This window comes from Phalacrocorax carbo, chromosome 8 (assembly GCF_963921805.1).
Source record: "Phalacrocorax carbo chromosome 8, bPhaCar2.1, whole genome shotgun sequence".
Taxonomy (NCBI): Eukaryota; Metazoa; Chordata; class Aves; order Suliformes; family Phalacrocoracidae; genus Phalacrocorax; species Phalacrocorax carbo.
Genome location: NC_087520.1, coordinates 39,392,354 through 39,408,380, shown reverse-complemented (window position 1 = coordinate 39,408,380; position 16,027 = coordinate 39,392,354). Strand labels below are relative to the sequence as shown.

Sequence of the window (16,027 nt, the reverse complement as noted above, 5' to 3'; positions counted from 1 at the left end):
TCCGAAGAAGAAGGATATAGCAGATGAATTGTGAATTATGTTAACAGACACATTCCCAGCCACAGAAATTGTTGGCTTAATGCCCAAGGAATACAATAGCCACATGTTCGCAATCTTTAATTATCCAATTAACGTAGTGTCGGTTTAGCAATTAGTTCAGATGACCATATGTAACTTTTTACAAATAGCTCTTTCTTACTCTGACCAGAATGTCAAACGTATCAGGATGTGTTGATATTAAATGCCCACCTTGAACATTAGAAGGACCTCCATAATTATCTATGTTTAACATACTGTGACTTTTGCTATTAGACTCTTTCTAAATTTGATATACTTTCTTAAGTACGGTTGATTTTTGCAGACTTCTTTTGAACCTGCAATCCAAATTCCATATTTTATCTCATGTAATGGTAAAACAACATGGTTGTGATAAGGTCAGAGCAGAGCTGCCAAAACCCAGTTTGGGTTCCACCTCAATATGAGAATAAACCCCTTCCCTGTGCGGGTGCCAGAGCAGGGGCACAGGCTGCCCAGGGAGGCTGTGGGGTCCCTTCCCTGGGGACATTCACCCCCCGCCTGGACGCGGCCCTGTGCCCCTGCTCTGGGGGTGCCTGCTCAGGCAGGGGGGTCGGATGAGGTGATCTCCAGAGGTCCCTTCCCAACCCCCACCAGTCTGTGATTCTGTGGTACAGTTTTGGTGGTTTCTCCAGACAAAAACTGAAAACCAGCCTGACATAACGTCTGCGTAGACACCGCAAAACCTTCGTCCCCACCCTTCTCTCAGAGCTCTGCAGACTACCTGCGTTAGCCAGCGTGCCGCGAGGGCGGTGTGCGTGGGACGGGGGAGGGAATGGCGCCTCCGCGTTTTGCGGTATTGCAACAAAACCCCAACGCACTGCGCGCCCGCGCTTGGTTCAGGGCCAGCGGGCTGCTGCCTGTCAGTGCCAGGTGGCTGCCAGGTCAGCTCTGCAAAGGCAATGAGCCGAGTCAAAGCCAGAGCATCGTGTCCCTTCATCGACCCGGAGCGGGCTGCAGGAGACAGGGGTAGGATCTCACCAGCACAGAGGAACCTTGAGAGACACCATGTCTCCTTCCTGTAAAGCGATTATGCTTATCGAACACGGTTTAGTTCAGCAGACCCAGTTCTCATACTTCATGTTATTGCATGCTTTACAGCTTAAGTTACACTCTAGAAGAAACGAAGACAAGGATGTAGATTACATTACACTCTCCTTTTTTGAGGCATATGGCATTGGCCATGGTTGGAGGGAAGAAACTGGCTTAGGTGGAACCTACATGAAAATTAGCTTCCCTAGAAAGTTTAAAGTCAACACGTAAAAGCTTTTATTTCTTTTATAAGGAATATTCCCATATTCTTTCCTGTAAGAAGTTCTCCCTGTTCTCACTGATTTAGGATCTGGTCCCAAATACAACTTCTAGTTGCTCCAGTGATACAAACAATATAAAAATACTGACAAAGAATAGAGACTGGCAGAACTGATTCCTCAGTTCAGTACAATGGAATACAATAGAAGGCTGAAGATGAAAGCAGAATATCTGCTTGAAATTAATACAAAATACTTTGTTTATTACCTGGCCATCACTGTATTAGGCATTAAACAAATTCAGATAAAACTATTTTCTGTCACAGTATTCCTCTGCAGCAAAAAGATTAGTTATTTCCTCCTTAGGATACTCAAATGATAATCACTAGCGTACAGGTAATTGTTGAAGAAGGGAAAAGAAACAGCAAGTGGTGCATAAATACCTTGAATTTCTGTTGTTTACACAACTGCATTTAGATGAAGGTATATGTACAGAAAGACACACAGGTCTTTATTTCTCCTTAATTGGCTTCATTTCTCTCTAAGGACTCTTTTAATATATAAAAACTGTAAGCATCTTAATGTAAAATTCGTATTAACCTAAATGAATAGGTTAGCATTACATTTTTTCTGTCACTATAATTTACGAATACCAGAAATGTTGACTCTGTTGTTGATCATTTTATTTGCAATAAAGACATTATTTTTGCATCTTTTGTTCTGTCCTTCGCTTTGACTACCTGTCCACATTTCACAGGGCCTGTTTTACACCAGGGTTTTTAGGAAAACAAGTGCAACTGGCTGACCTCTGGTCTCTGATACAAACTACAGCTTCCAAGACATGTTTCATACCAGCCACAAATCTGCTGTAATAGCTGGACATGCTATTTAACATTTGTTGAGGATCCTTCCGATTATGCACCTACAGACTTGAAATACTGGAAGAGGACAGCTACCTCAGTAGCTCTTAAGATAATTTCCTCTGAAAACAAGGGAAGTTACACTCAACTGCAAAAAGAAAAAAGATAGTTCTATCATGAGGGATAGAAACTTTTGGGGGGTAAAGCAGCTTTTTAACTTGACTCCCACCACACATTCTCAGACAAAAAGTAATAAACCCTTTAAAGGCTGGACCCATTCACCACCAGATTCACACTCTGATTAAAATCCAGCCCTCTGTACTGATTATGTTAGAGTAATGCCCTTAGGAGAATGAAAAAGCACTAGAAATGAGTGAGTCGGTGTTTTGGCCACAGCAATGAACTCTTGCATGCAGATACATCCTGGGACAAGTGAAAAACACCTGGACGTTTCCCTTGATGTTAAAATTTGTTACAGCCTGGTCTTTTCTGCAGAAGTTTGTCTGAAGAACGAGGGGATGGAGGAGATGCATTTATAAGATCCTTCAAGATTACTCTGATTACTTCCTCCCTTTCAAACGCAGAGTATATTGAAGCCTCTTTAAAAAATTCATACAGTAGAATCATTCTGTGCAACTGCAAGAAGAAAACTGTCAGACAACATTCCCAATTCAATATTACATTGTGCTTCAAGAAAAGATTTCCATATATTCTAGATTAAAAAAAGTCTCATAAATAAATGATAATCCATGGCTTGCACTGAAAAATGAAAAATAATTTTCTGTTTGCATTTCACTCTGCAGAGTAAAATTTAATCTCTCTTTTAATATATTCTTTGTATATACAGAGAAGTAAAAAGATGTAACCTTATGAAAATTGATTTTTTTTACACGGTTAAAAATATTTCTATCGGTGTTTATCTAGAAATCTTACTTTCATGAGTGCTGGAATATATCACATATTGATAACTTAAACACATTATTTCAAACAAATTATGATAATGCGCTTGTTTTTTAAAAAGGGGAGAAAACCTAGATTTTTAACACTAAGCAGCATAGAGACAATGATGAAGAAAAGGGACACTCCTAAGAGGTTGCCACATCTGGCCACAGTTCAACAGAAATCTGTTAGTAATTTTGTAGATTTTATTGTAACAAGACTTCTATATATTGTCCATAAATCTAAAATAATATAAACATATATGATATGTGTGTGCATATTTACAAATACATTTACATTTTAAGTAATGTGATGTGTTAGTGTTGCACAGAATATAAATTATACAGTACAAACTACCTACACCTAAATTCACTGGCAAGATTAGAAGCATACTGAGTTTGTTTTAGCTGATTCAAGATAATCAAATAAAATGTTGGTTCTCATAAAACAACTTTTTTAAAACCCTCGATTTTTTTGATGTTTGATGATGAAATAGATTTCCCTGATAGTGTTTAATTTGTTAGAAAAAAGCCTCGACATAATTCGTAACAAAACGTTGTGGCTGGGGCTCTTGTACGGAAGAGCAGCAGAAAACAAGGTTAGATTCACAATTCTGTCGGATGCGTCTTCCTCTTGCTTGTGTTGTGGGAGTAACCTGGTTTAATTCCCTTCTCTGCCGGGGGGATTGGAGCGCATCGCCTATCGCTGGTTGATAGCTATGCAGAGGCTGAGGGCCGCTCGCTTCTCTCCTTCATACAATTCCACTTTCTGCAAGTAATTAAAGTTTCACTGAAGCAGGTACTGAAACCCCAGTGGCCCACTTCCCAGGTAAAAGCCACAATCACCAGCCAAAAGGGTCATTCTCACTTACTTTATTTCTCAATTAGTAGTCACTCCATACCAGATAAAACAGGGGGAAATGCAGTCCGATTGCTAAAAACTCTATTTTGGCACAGCCATTTAGAGACTTTCCTGGGAGAGGTAGGCTGCAAGACAGAAATTGTGAACTCGAGATAGCAGCTAAGATGTCATTTTGTATTCAGTTTTGTAGGGAATAACTGAACAGTCAGCGTGACAAGAGAATGAAAGCGATTCCCTGCCCTGCCAGTAACCTGGGAGTATTTATCTGACAACCTACCTCTGATGTGTGAACAGTTCTGGGGTCGCTGAAAATACGGTGGTACCTGCCATGCTGGAATAATTTACTCTCTTTCTTCAAATATATTCACTTGCTGTAAAAGCCTTGCCATCAGTTACTTCTACCGCTGGCAAAGGAAAGGGCTGCGCTGTCCTGCCGCCGCTCTGCGGGAGCCCGCACTGACGCTCGTTCTAGCCAAAACAAGGACAGGCTGAGGAAGCTGCAAAGAGGTCCCCAAAACTTAGAGACTGTTAGTCTAAGATTTGGCCTTTAGATGACTGCCAGTAAAATATGCAGACAGGTATGTGCATCTTTCAAACTGCGATGGTATTACGTCAGCGTTTATCTAACCTGGAACCACATCAGGAACATATGAAAAAACCCACGTAATTAACTCCTAACAGGATGCTGTCAGTATGCAAATGTAACAGCAATGGACTTTTAGGCAACTTCCATATAGCTATGAGAGTATTTTCAAAAGTGTGAAAATTATTTCTAAACTGGCCCAGAAGTACCACATTTTAAATGGGAATTCTCACTCATGGAATTACTCTCATCACTGCAGGAAGTGCTAATTTTCCCGCTGGCTGGAAGCTTAATAAAAATGCTGTATTTTGTCCCTAATTGTGATTAATCAGTGTGGCACTGTGAATGGCAGCAATTCCTTTTCAAACATGGCAATTTTCAAAATTTGGCAAAGTGTACACGTTATGCAAATTACTTCATAATTGTACTGCGTGCTGAAGGAAAGGAACAGAACTCCAGGCAGAAAAAAACCGAGCTGTTCTGCAGAAGTAGCATCCCGGCCAGTGCCACACAACTGCACGCAGCAGCAGCCAGCTGAGGACACCAAAACCTTCCTTCTGCCACTGATTTGCAGCACTCAAAAGCCAGCCACCACCGCTGCTGGCACTGCACGAGGACACATGGGACAGAGGATCCCGGTGAAGCGATGGTGGATCCACTGGGCAGAGCGACCTGGGGGCGGTCCCAGCACACCTCTGTTACCAATAGCTCCTCTCCCACCCCATCCCGGATCAGCAGGAGCAAGCAAGCCCAGCACTCTGCAAGTCTCGCCCCAGCCCAAGCCCTCTTTGTACCTGTCCTTCACAGAAGAAGAGGGGCTTGCAGCCTTGTTTTTTTGCGTGCACCGCTGGGAAGCCTTGAGCAGGCTCTAACCAAACCTAAATGACTTTGGGAACATTTGAGAAGCACTGCTGCAATGTCTACACACAGCTAATTCTTTACAAAACTTTTATTAACACATACCTGGCTGATAAACAGAGTCTGCTGTAAAATACAAGGCAAAAAACCAGAGAAAAATCATTGCTTACATAATGAATATACCAAAGGCAAGTATTTCCACTACTTCTAATAAACACACCATATTTCTCTTTAATGTCATGAATTTCCAAAGCTGCACGAGTCAAAAAAGCTGCAATGTCACTGTGTTATCAATAAATAATAATAAAAATATCCTTATAACCTCATTATTTTTACAATATAAGATATTATTCAGAGATGTGATAAATGTTCCGACTAACAGAAGCATCATTTTGCAGTGGTTTTCATCCCTAGCGAAGCTGAATCTGTACAAAGATCCCGGTCAGTATAATGGGCCATACATGCTGAAAATAAGGCGCAAGAATCTCACCACAATGGTATCTACTAAATGATGGTATCATCACATGGTCCAACTTGGATTACTCATCCGTCCCTGAAAGTTAGGATATTTGCTAACAGGAGTAACAGCTTTCCTTTTTTTTTTTTTTTGCCTCTAGCTAACAGAGAATGACATTAACTAGTTCTCAAGTGTAAACACAATATTGTTTTTGCCAGAGCTTATTTGAAACTGGCCCTTAAATTTAAGAAATAAAAGTAATAGAGAAAGTTTATGATATACTTATTGAAACCAGTATCTGACAGTAATACCATTTACCCATTCATTTTGTACCTTCTGTTTCTGAGAACCTGAAAGCTCTCTCTCACAAGTGTGGAAGCATTCATTTTGGGGTGCACTAAAACGTGGTATCAAGCAACTCTTCTTATTTTGTACGTTTTATAACAGTAAATTCCCAAGGACTGTAGCGTGTGCTGCCAGTGTTTCTCAAAAGAGGGTTTCTGATCATTACTTCAGGTTAAAATGACTTACCATGCAGCCATCTGGTCGCATGCATTAGCACACACTTCAGAAATCCACGAGCATTTTATAACTGCACTCTCCACTGTGCTCTAAGTGCAGTGATGGCAGCGAGCACCCAAGTACAGTATGTAAATAAGACAAAGACTAATAATGCCCTCAATCCTTCGAGCGCAAAGGCTGCTGTAGTATGTAACATAGCAACACATTTTCCATTACACCCTAAGATTAATAAGCCTCATGGAGACCTGGAAAATCTGACAGAAAACAAGGGCAATACGATGTTCATTTCTGTTTCATTAAACACAGGATGAGCTGATGGATCTCTCCACACTTTGTCACTCCGCACCGTTAATGGCTCTTTGACATTATTATTCACCATGGGTGAGATTGTGTAACCTCTGCTCACATTGGTGAGCATTTACAAAAGTAGTCCCACTGGCAACTGCTTTAAAGAGGTTACCTCAAGCATATGGTGCTTCTCAGCTCAACTAAGAGCGGCTGAATCTGACCATAAAAAAGTGTGAAGGATTTTAGTAATGTGCAGATAGTTGGTGAAGGGCACTTCAGTGGATACAAAGGTTTAATGCAGCAGTTAACAACTCCGTTTTCTAGCAGGCTAAATAGTTGAGTGATACTTCTTCATTCTCTTTGTCTGCATATTTTTACCTCTGATGTAAGTTTTGCAATGTTACTTTTTCAAAGCAAGCAAATAAAATACCTGGAACAGGGACACCGTGAGGAATGGGATCACAACACAGGCAGCCCAGCCACCGCCCTGCAGATAGGATGCATAATGTGAAAAGCCCTGGGAGAGACAAAGTAATTTCAACACAAGAAAGTTTATTATTTTTTCTTAATTATGTGATCAGGGTTTTACTTGTTGCGGTGTAGTTATAGAACACGGTCATATGTTGCATTACCTTTCTTTTAGAACCGAGTATGTCATACTGAATTGGAAAATAAACAGCCGTGCTGAACACAACCGCGAATGTCACTGAAACGAACCAGGAATGAGCCTTTTTATTTGTGTACCTTCCCTATTTTCATTTGAAATTCCTCTGATGAACGATAATTCTTCCCTTTTACTCAGTGCGCTCTCCTTTGTGACACTCAGAGAGTTACAGAAATATGAGTAAATGTTACTGTCCTTCCTTTTACAAACAGTCCAAATAGGCACAAAGATACAAAACACCTTTTAGAAGAGACATGCTGGACAGGTCTTTCCCTTTAACAAATCAAATTCTATTTCCAGCTCACCTTAAGTTTATACAGACTTTTTCCATTTGAAAATTTGACTTGTGCACAATTCACCCCGAACCAAATCTAACTCAGCCAAAGACGCAAACAAAAATATTTCTGATTGCATATGTTCGAAGTGGCACTTGTACAAAGCAGCTCACTGTCCTTTCTATTCTTGCCTGTGACCTCCCTCTTGCACCTTTTCAATATTTCTTCCGCTGCTACATAACCCCCACGCTGAGCTGCTAGCCATCTTCCCGCACCAACCTACCTACTTTTATGGTCAATACACACTGATTTTTTATTTCTTTTATTTTCATTTGGCAATTAATGAAGAAAAATACCAATACAGTCCTTAAAAACAAAACACTGTGGAGGGGAACATTGCAGTCATACAGAAATTATAGAACTTCGTAGTAGCACAAGTGAGTAGCAATGCCCAACTGGTCCTCGCAGAGAGTTTGCATGTGCAAACCCTCGTGTTTGCATTCAGGTGGTCACGTGGCTTTTCTGTCCAACTGTTAGTGAACAGCAAAGGCTGAGAATTTCATATAATAGAGATCAATACATAAGTTACAAAACAATAACAAAGGACATCCATCCAATAAATATAATTAATGAACCGGCTTGAGAAAATGACTATCTGCCTCTAGACATTACACAAATAGGAAAATGGAACATTATGTAAACATAAATCACTGCGGATTATGTGTTCAGCTACAGTTTCAGGTTAAAAAAGCAAAATTAAGATCACCGATCGTTTCAACTTGTATCAGAAAACGGATTTTAAAGAAAGTGTTGGCAAAGTGATGTATAAATAGTGTGTTCAAAACTATAAATTAGATTTCCCCAGACAATCATGGTGATTCCACAAATAGTTTCAGAAATAACTCTGGGTAAGTGATTAGCTTTCTAAAGACTTACCAGACAACTTGAAAACAGGAATTTTTATAAACAATACAATTCATTACATGAGGACTGCTGCATGAGTGGCAATAAAAATTCTCTTCTGTGTTGAGCAGAATCCAAAACTAAAGTGGCCACTATAATCATTGTGGGAGGTAAAAATGCTAGGCTTTTTGCTACAGCACAGAGATGTTTTTTTAAAAAGCTGAGATGGAAGCAAAGCCTCAAAGGTTGAACTAAGTCAGATGATTGTAACCCAGAACATGAATGGCAGCATGCCAGGAAATCAAAGTTACTAAAGTAAAAATATGTCAATTCTGTGTAGCAGAAGATGCCTGGGATTCCTCAGAATCATCTAAACCAATTTGATTTTAGTGAGGAACAGTATTAATCAAAGCATAAAAAAGACTTTGGTCCATTGGACGGAGTTGTCGGGAAGCAAACGCAATGTGCCTAAACACCCGGTTTGGAAACGTTTAGTCTTCCCTACCACTGTTCTAGGAGATAAATATACCTGCCGAGGACTGATACAGAAGGGGTAAGCAGTCAGATACATCAGAAATCCAAAACACATAAGCAAAGGCCTAATAAGCAATCAGTTCAAGAAATACAGAATCTCCAGTCCAGAGTTTTCAGCCATGAGACAAATTCCCACAATGAAAATGCAAAAAGGGGAAGATTTTCCTTACATGTGAGTCCTGAGCACAAACAGCGGTTGATAAGCAAATTCGGTGCCAGTCTAAGCTTTGACACTGTATTTCAGATATATGTAACCAACACATGTAAAAGACAGTCCATTAAAGATAACTGAGCTAGCTCCAGAATTTTTATGTCTGCAGAGCAATACTAGCTCTGTTCCTGAAAACAGAATAGTAAAATAATTACAAGCCTTCAGTGTGGAAGGGTTTGGTTAAAAACCTACGAAGTTGGGGGAAAAAGCGATTACAAATGAATTAATAACTGGTTTTTTCCACTATAAAGAATACGAAAGGGACAATGCTGAAAGTAAAACCTGTGAGTAGAACAAGAGACAGAATGATACAAGGAGGAGATATCTGTTCTGTTCACATGTAGGCAAAATGCTTCATCACATCATATTGTCAGAGAAGAAAAGTGTGATACAAGCCCACCTCTCTTCTCTCTGTGTATGTATTAAACCACTTTACAGACCTGCACTCACACATCTATCTTTGTCTCCTGTCTTTGCAAACTAATTCCCTACTGAATATGAACAAGACTGCTCGTGTACCATAATTTCCCAGAGAAAGAAAAAAAACCCATCTTTTACAAGTGTCTTTGTTACTAATGCTACTTAAAGAAACATTCATTTCAATGTCACTAATTTCACTGAAGCGCCACAATAGCAAACTTCTGAACACAGAACAATATAAAAAATGTAGACTCAAGTGACAGCTGAAGAATTGGGGTGATCTGCAAGAAACAGCACAAACTGAGCACAGAGAAAAGCAGGTGGATTAGTATCGCGTTCCTGTATGCTTGGGGTCACTAAGATGAATGTGCATGAGATTCTTTTGTCCGTTTGTGCTATAATTTCACACACTAAGAACAAAATTGTGTTCTCTGATATGCTCATAGAAGTCCCTCTGGAATCAGTGAGAATTACACGCCTGCATCTAAGGGCAGAATTTGGCCCTAAGTCATTAGTTAGAACTCTCTGCTGAAACCCTACAGAGATTAGGGGGTTTCAGAGGACGATGAGGATCAAACTGATGCAGCACACTCAGAGATTTACTCTCACAGGAGACCATCAAATACTCAGACACTCCAAAATGCCCCATCTGTAAAGATAAAAATCTTTACAACTAACACACCATATTTGTAGAGACTGCTTTCAGTTAAAATAGACTTAAGCAGCATTAAAAACAGTGGCAATGTAATCAAATTGAAGCTTAGAGGAGAAAAATAGCCCAAGATTTCAGACCTATGTAGAATAGCATGCCAACCACTAACAATCACTCCTCATGAAAAGACCAACTTGGTGAAAGAAGAATAACTTCAGTTCAGCTATTGCATGTATGGTGCACACGTCCATAAGCGGCCTTACATCTGTCGAAGGAGAACTGTTCTGTCCTCAGCTAAAGGATAAGCTAGTGAAGTTATTTTACCAAAATTTCCTTCTACTTTGGAAGAGTTTTGAGTTGTGTGCACATATATATATCTTTGTGTCTTTAAACATATGTGTGTATATATATATTTTAGTGTTACTCCCTACTTTCTGCTCTGAAGAACTGCCTATGCATTAATGAATGTCGCTGTAGCTGTTTATATTAAGATCTCATACCTATTATTACTTTGATCTTTAAGCGAGCAGTTCACGCAAAAATAATTACAAACAGTATTTTACATCAAATGCTTTTACATTTTTAACAGTAGTATTTAGCAATTTTATTTGTTTTATAGTTGTCCGGTCCTACCTTCAGACAAATTATTCACTTCTATGGTACGTACAGACTGTTTTATCTTAGATATTTCCTGGGCACTCGCAGTACTCTGACCCTAAAAAACAAATCTGTGCTTCTCATTAACTGTAGTAATAAAATTTTTCTTTTGTTTTGACCAAGGACTGACAATACTCCAATTCATACCGGCTGCAAAGTAACAGTCTTAAAAAAAAAATCCACACTATTTAATTCTAAACTCCACTGTATCTGCTGCAGGATAGGTTGGCATTTGCTGTTAAAGCAGAAAATTACAAGAAGGGCCTAATTGACCCTCTTGTGTCTTTGAAAAATCCTGTCTGTTGTCTCTAATTGACCCTCTAGATACCTTTATGGAACAATGAATGAATCCTCAGTAAATAATGGACGGTGATGATTAATAGCTGTGGTTTGGCTGGACCTCTCGCTCATGGAGTTGTGCTGCTAAACATTTTTTTTTTTGTTTTTTGTTTGTTTGGTGTTTTTACCATCACAGTTCTCTGTACTTCGTAAACAAACTATTTCAAGATAACAAATATCCTGTTGTAAATAACATTAAAAGTTAAATAAAATTAAATGCTCCCTCATATAATGGCTTGAAAAATAGAATTATTGGTGTTATTCTAAATGGCTTTCCATCACCACCTTTTTCATGTTTCAGTTGAAGATACAGTAACATGTTGTCATATATTCATATGCTTGATTTAGAAAGAAAAAAAGTTTACCATAATGGATCCCCCTCAGAAGACATAATTTATTTCTTTACTATGCATTGTAGTCAACGATAACAATGTCATATTTCTTCCTCTTGACTTTTCATTGCAATAAAAATCTATGATGCTAAGATACTTCTAGGTTTGGTTTCATTATAATGCTGTCAGAAAACATTATGAAAACGTCTCCAAATGCCTCTTCTCTTATTTAATAACTCTAATGCCTAATGTTTTCAGGCTTGTCAAATTATAAACACAAATATGTTAAGTTACACCATTACTGTGAAATACCACAAAGAAGTCTTCCTGTGTTTTGAAAATAATATTTACAACTTAGTAAAACAACTGGCTCAATTCCAGTCCAAGAAATCACATGCAGCAATGAATGTTCGCATGCATCATCTTTCTTACAGTACAATGACATTTGGTGATGCCATTGAAAATCACTTTCTAAAATTCAGCATCACAGGCTGAATATGTCAAGAAAATAAAGGACAAATTAACATGTTCTTGCATTGCACGTACAGGAAGTTCAAGCAAATTCACTTCTCTGGGTTTAAGAAATATAACAAAGATGAGCCCTCTTCTTTAAATGTGAAAATTATGAGCATGGAGTGTGTAAGTGTCAGGATCAGCTATCTGAATAAAAAGTAGTTTAAGCTCCACCATTCAAAACCAACTAACTAGGAAAGTTCCACAAGATCTCAAACAAAAAGAAGTGTTCCAGGTCTCCCAGTGAAGAAATGGATCACATTTATCTAGTTTTTTACATCCTAAACTCTCTTGGATACAAGCTGGGACTTGTTGGCCTATTTATGAACCTTTTATAACACTGAAGATAAATGTAGGACCTGAGGTTCATTAAGCAGCTTTGAACTGTCCTTAACAACACTCAGAGAACTTAAGTAAATATCGCCATAATTTTATCACGGGAAAACTGACTTGACCAAGGTCACAGAGAATATCTGTAAATTTTAGCCTTTAGCTAACCCCAGATTATCTAAAAAAGATGGGTATTTTAAATCCAATAGCAACAGTTTTCACAGTAGATACCTCAATTCATTGCAACTAAATTGAAATATGAGAAATGTTCCTTTTAAGGCTAATATTAACATAATACATATTTAATCATGAAACAACTTTGTGCTTACCGCAATCTGCCCTTCTCTTTAATGCAGTTTAGATTCTTCCAGGCATTTACCCTGATCTCCCAGGAGCAGATGTCTCTCGCTGCTGATTCACTGGCAGTTGCCCCCAGTAAAAATGTGAAAGCTCTTAGAAAGACTGTACAATTTGGGCAAGTAAGGGTCGATGACAACTGTACTAAACTGCCTGCAAATAAGCAATAACTATGGGGAGAGGTTAACTGGGAAGCAAGAATGTTTCGTAGGGTCATTGATTTAGTGTAGCTGCAGCATCCTTCAGAGAACAATCTAAGTAGGCAGTTGAAGTCAACCTATTATTGGTGTTGCAACAGGCAGCAATATGATACAGTATTTAGCACGTTTCTGGGTGTTATATATATACACACCACTTTACAAATTTCACAGAGTCACAGAACAGCTGAGATTGGAAGAGACTTCTGGAGATCATCTAGTCCGCAGTGCTCAGAGCAGGCTCGCTGGAGCAGGTTGCTCAGGACTATGTCCAGTTTGGTTTTGAGAATCTGCAAGGATGGAGATTCCACAACCCGCCCAGACAATCTGTCCCAATGTTTTACCACCGTCAGAGTTAAAAGCTGGGTTTTTTAATGTTTAAGTGAAATTTTGTGTTATTTCATTTTGCACCCATTTCCTCTTCTCCTGTCTCTAAACACCACTGAGAAGAGTCAGGCTCTGTCTTCTTTACTAATGTCATCAGACTTTTTACCCAGTTTAAATTTCATCCAGTAGAAACCTAAGCATAAGTTAAAGGTGTATATATGGCCTCATATCCAAATGAAAGTAACTTATACACACACAACTGTCCAGTTTACATGTTTACGTGCAGTAGTCACTAATGCAAAGTAAATGTACGGTCTTCACGTGCAAATCTGAGATGAACTTACTTCAACCCCTGAAACCTATGTCCCAAAACACCCTGCACAGGCCCAGTAACGTGGAGCGCAAACAGCCACATGTGACTGCGTGTGTTCGGTATATAACTGCAGACACAAATACTACGTTTGCGTGTGCCGCCAGTATAAATTACGCTCACTACCCGCCACCAGCAGGTGTGCTGTGTAACTGTGCTGCGTACGCTGTGCGCCTGGAACACTAGGCCTACCCGTTGCTTTTGCGGTTACTATTAATGGTATAAAAACTAAGCTGAGAAGCTAATTTTCTTGCTTGACTAATAGTAAATATCTGATGTGAATTTATGCAACAATAAACTTTATCAAAATATAAATATAATTATACAAATGTATCTACAACTACTTTAAAAGTTCCTGTTTATTATGATTGAGATACAGTGGAAGATATACATTCTCTAGGGGAACCTTTATGAGAGAAGGTAGATTCATATAAATCATAACACAATTTACAGTAGGAAGTTGTTTGTCTAAATAGTAGAAAAAAGTAACCTTTGTACAACTGGGGTTAAACTAATTCTGCTTTAATGAAAAGCAAAATTTACATACAGCTTTGTTACCTCAATAAATAGGGGTCTTAGTCTCTTTCACAGTCATTCCCATTGTGCCTCCATAGCCTCATCTGCTTCCACTAAAACCATGGTATAAGGTACATTTTTCTTTTAATATGAGGGAGAATACAGCAATTCAGCCATTAGGTCTGTTTCGGTGCATAAAGATCACAGAGTATAATAGATGCTTATACTTCAAGTAAGTTTTTGTTCTCAACAGTTTATACTGAGCCCAAGCATTAGATACTTGATTCAATTAGAAACCTGACTGCTAAAATACCACATATTGTTTTAGTTATAAGCCTGAACACAGAAATGAAAACTGATTATTTCTCTTCAGCTTTTAAAAATATATATTTAGCTCCAACTACTCTCTCAGAAAAAGAGCATGGCAGACGCACAAATGTTTTCATAGTTGGTAATCCCGAACAGCCATAAATGGGTTTCCAGGACCGAAGAGTCAATAGCATAATTTTTATCCATCTCTTAAATTAAAAGTTGTTACTTATGGTGTTGACGGTGAAATAGTCTCTAGTTCAGGAAGTCTGACACTTCGCATTTCAAGGCTTCAGCGCAGTTGCTCATTACTTTAGCAAGCTCTAATTGTTCTCACTGAAGTTTCCTATTACAGATGTCTGTGTGAGGCACAACTTATGTGGGAAAGTTCAGCAAACGTGCTTTCATAATTTCCAAAAAGCCAACAAGGGAAAAATACATTATTTTCAGAAGTTTCAAAAAATACTTACAAGTGTTTTCTGGGAAACCTCCAAGCCCCTAAGGCAGAGCGGGACCTCATAAGTCACCAATTCCAGTCCAGCATTGCAGGAACAGAACACCTAGCTACTTTTAAGATGCAGTTTGCTGAAGTGACTGCATAGCCGGTGTGGGAAAGCCAGAAGCTCTCTCCCACTACTCTAATATTAAATGCAGGAAATTAGAGCTGTAGCTAAGCCAAGAAAGAGGTAGAGTAAAAGAAAACCAGAACAAAAAGTTTGGAACAAAATGTGTAAAGCATTGAAGCTGAAAGAGATAACTTGGGATGGGAAAGACAGAAAGAAGGAGCTGAGAGAAGACAGGACAAAAGAAAGAAAGGTCGAAGTGGGTCTAGGAAAAAGAAATCAGACTCTTGGGGAACAAGCAGTAAAAAGGGATAGGGAACATCACTTTATTTCAAAAACTGGATAGAATACACAATTCAGTTTCTGCACTGTTCTAATTTCACAAATATTTTAAAAATAAATTTAAGTATGTCACTAATCACTTTTGGTGACTTGCTGCAAAACAAGCAACCACTTATTACAGCTAAAAGTGGTCAGTTCAGTTCAAAGGACTGTGTCAGTACTACAAAGGGAAGAATCCAACACATACTTAATAACTCTGTAAGGTTTTCAACCCTTCTCTCCACCTCCCTACTATCCACTGAATATTAAAATAATGAAGGAATAAAACAAAACCCTTAAACTTCAGAAAATACAAAATTTCAATTGTTTATGAAACCTAAATTCAGTCCCTTGGTGTACGCAGATTGGTAGAAAATTCTTAATTACAAGAGAATACTTGACTACGTCATTTTGCCTCATGGTTTTTTTTTTTTATTAGCCCAGGTGTTTTTAGCTAATTATTCTACTAAACATATGTCATCATTCAATATACTTATCCACTCCTACGTTTCCAGTGGAAACACTACGAGGATCATATTTAGTG

General features: G+C 38.7%; 1 protein-coding gene across 9 annotated transcripts in view; it reads right to left on the bottom strand.

The window, feature by feature from the left end:
* Positions 1–16,027, bottom strand: part of WWOX (WW domain containing oxidoreductase) — a 537,552-nt gene that overhangs the window by 320,688 nt on the left and 200,837 nt on the right. Inside the window, exon 9 of one of the 9 annotated variants that reach the window (XM_064459625.1) lies at positions 7,079–7,210. The exons of 7 other annotated variants lie outside the window; for them this stretch is intronic. In XM_064459625.1, coding sequence (XP_064315695.1) covers positions 7,094–7,210 — 117 coding nt within the window. In that variant the 3' untranslated portion in view covers positions 7,079–7,093. Of the gene's footprint in view, positions 1–7,078; positions 7,211–16,027 lie in introns of those variants that run through there. One more of the 9 variants, XM_064459626.1, reaches the window with a different exon arrangement.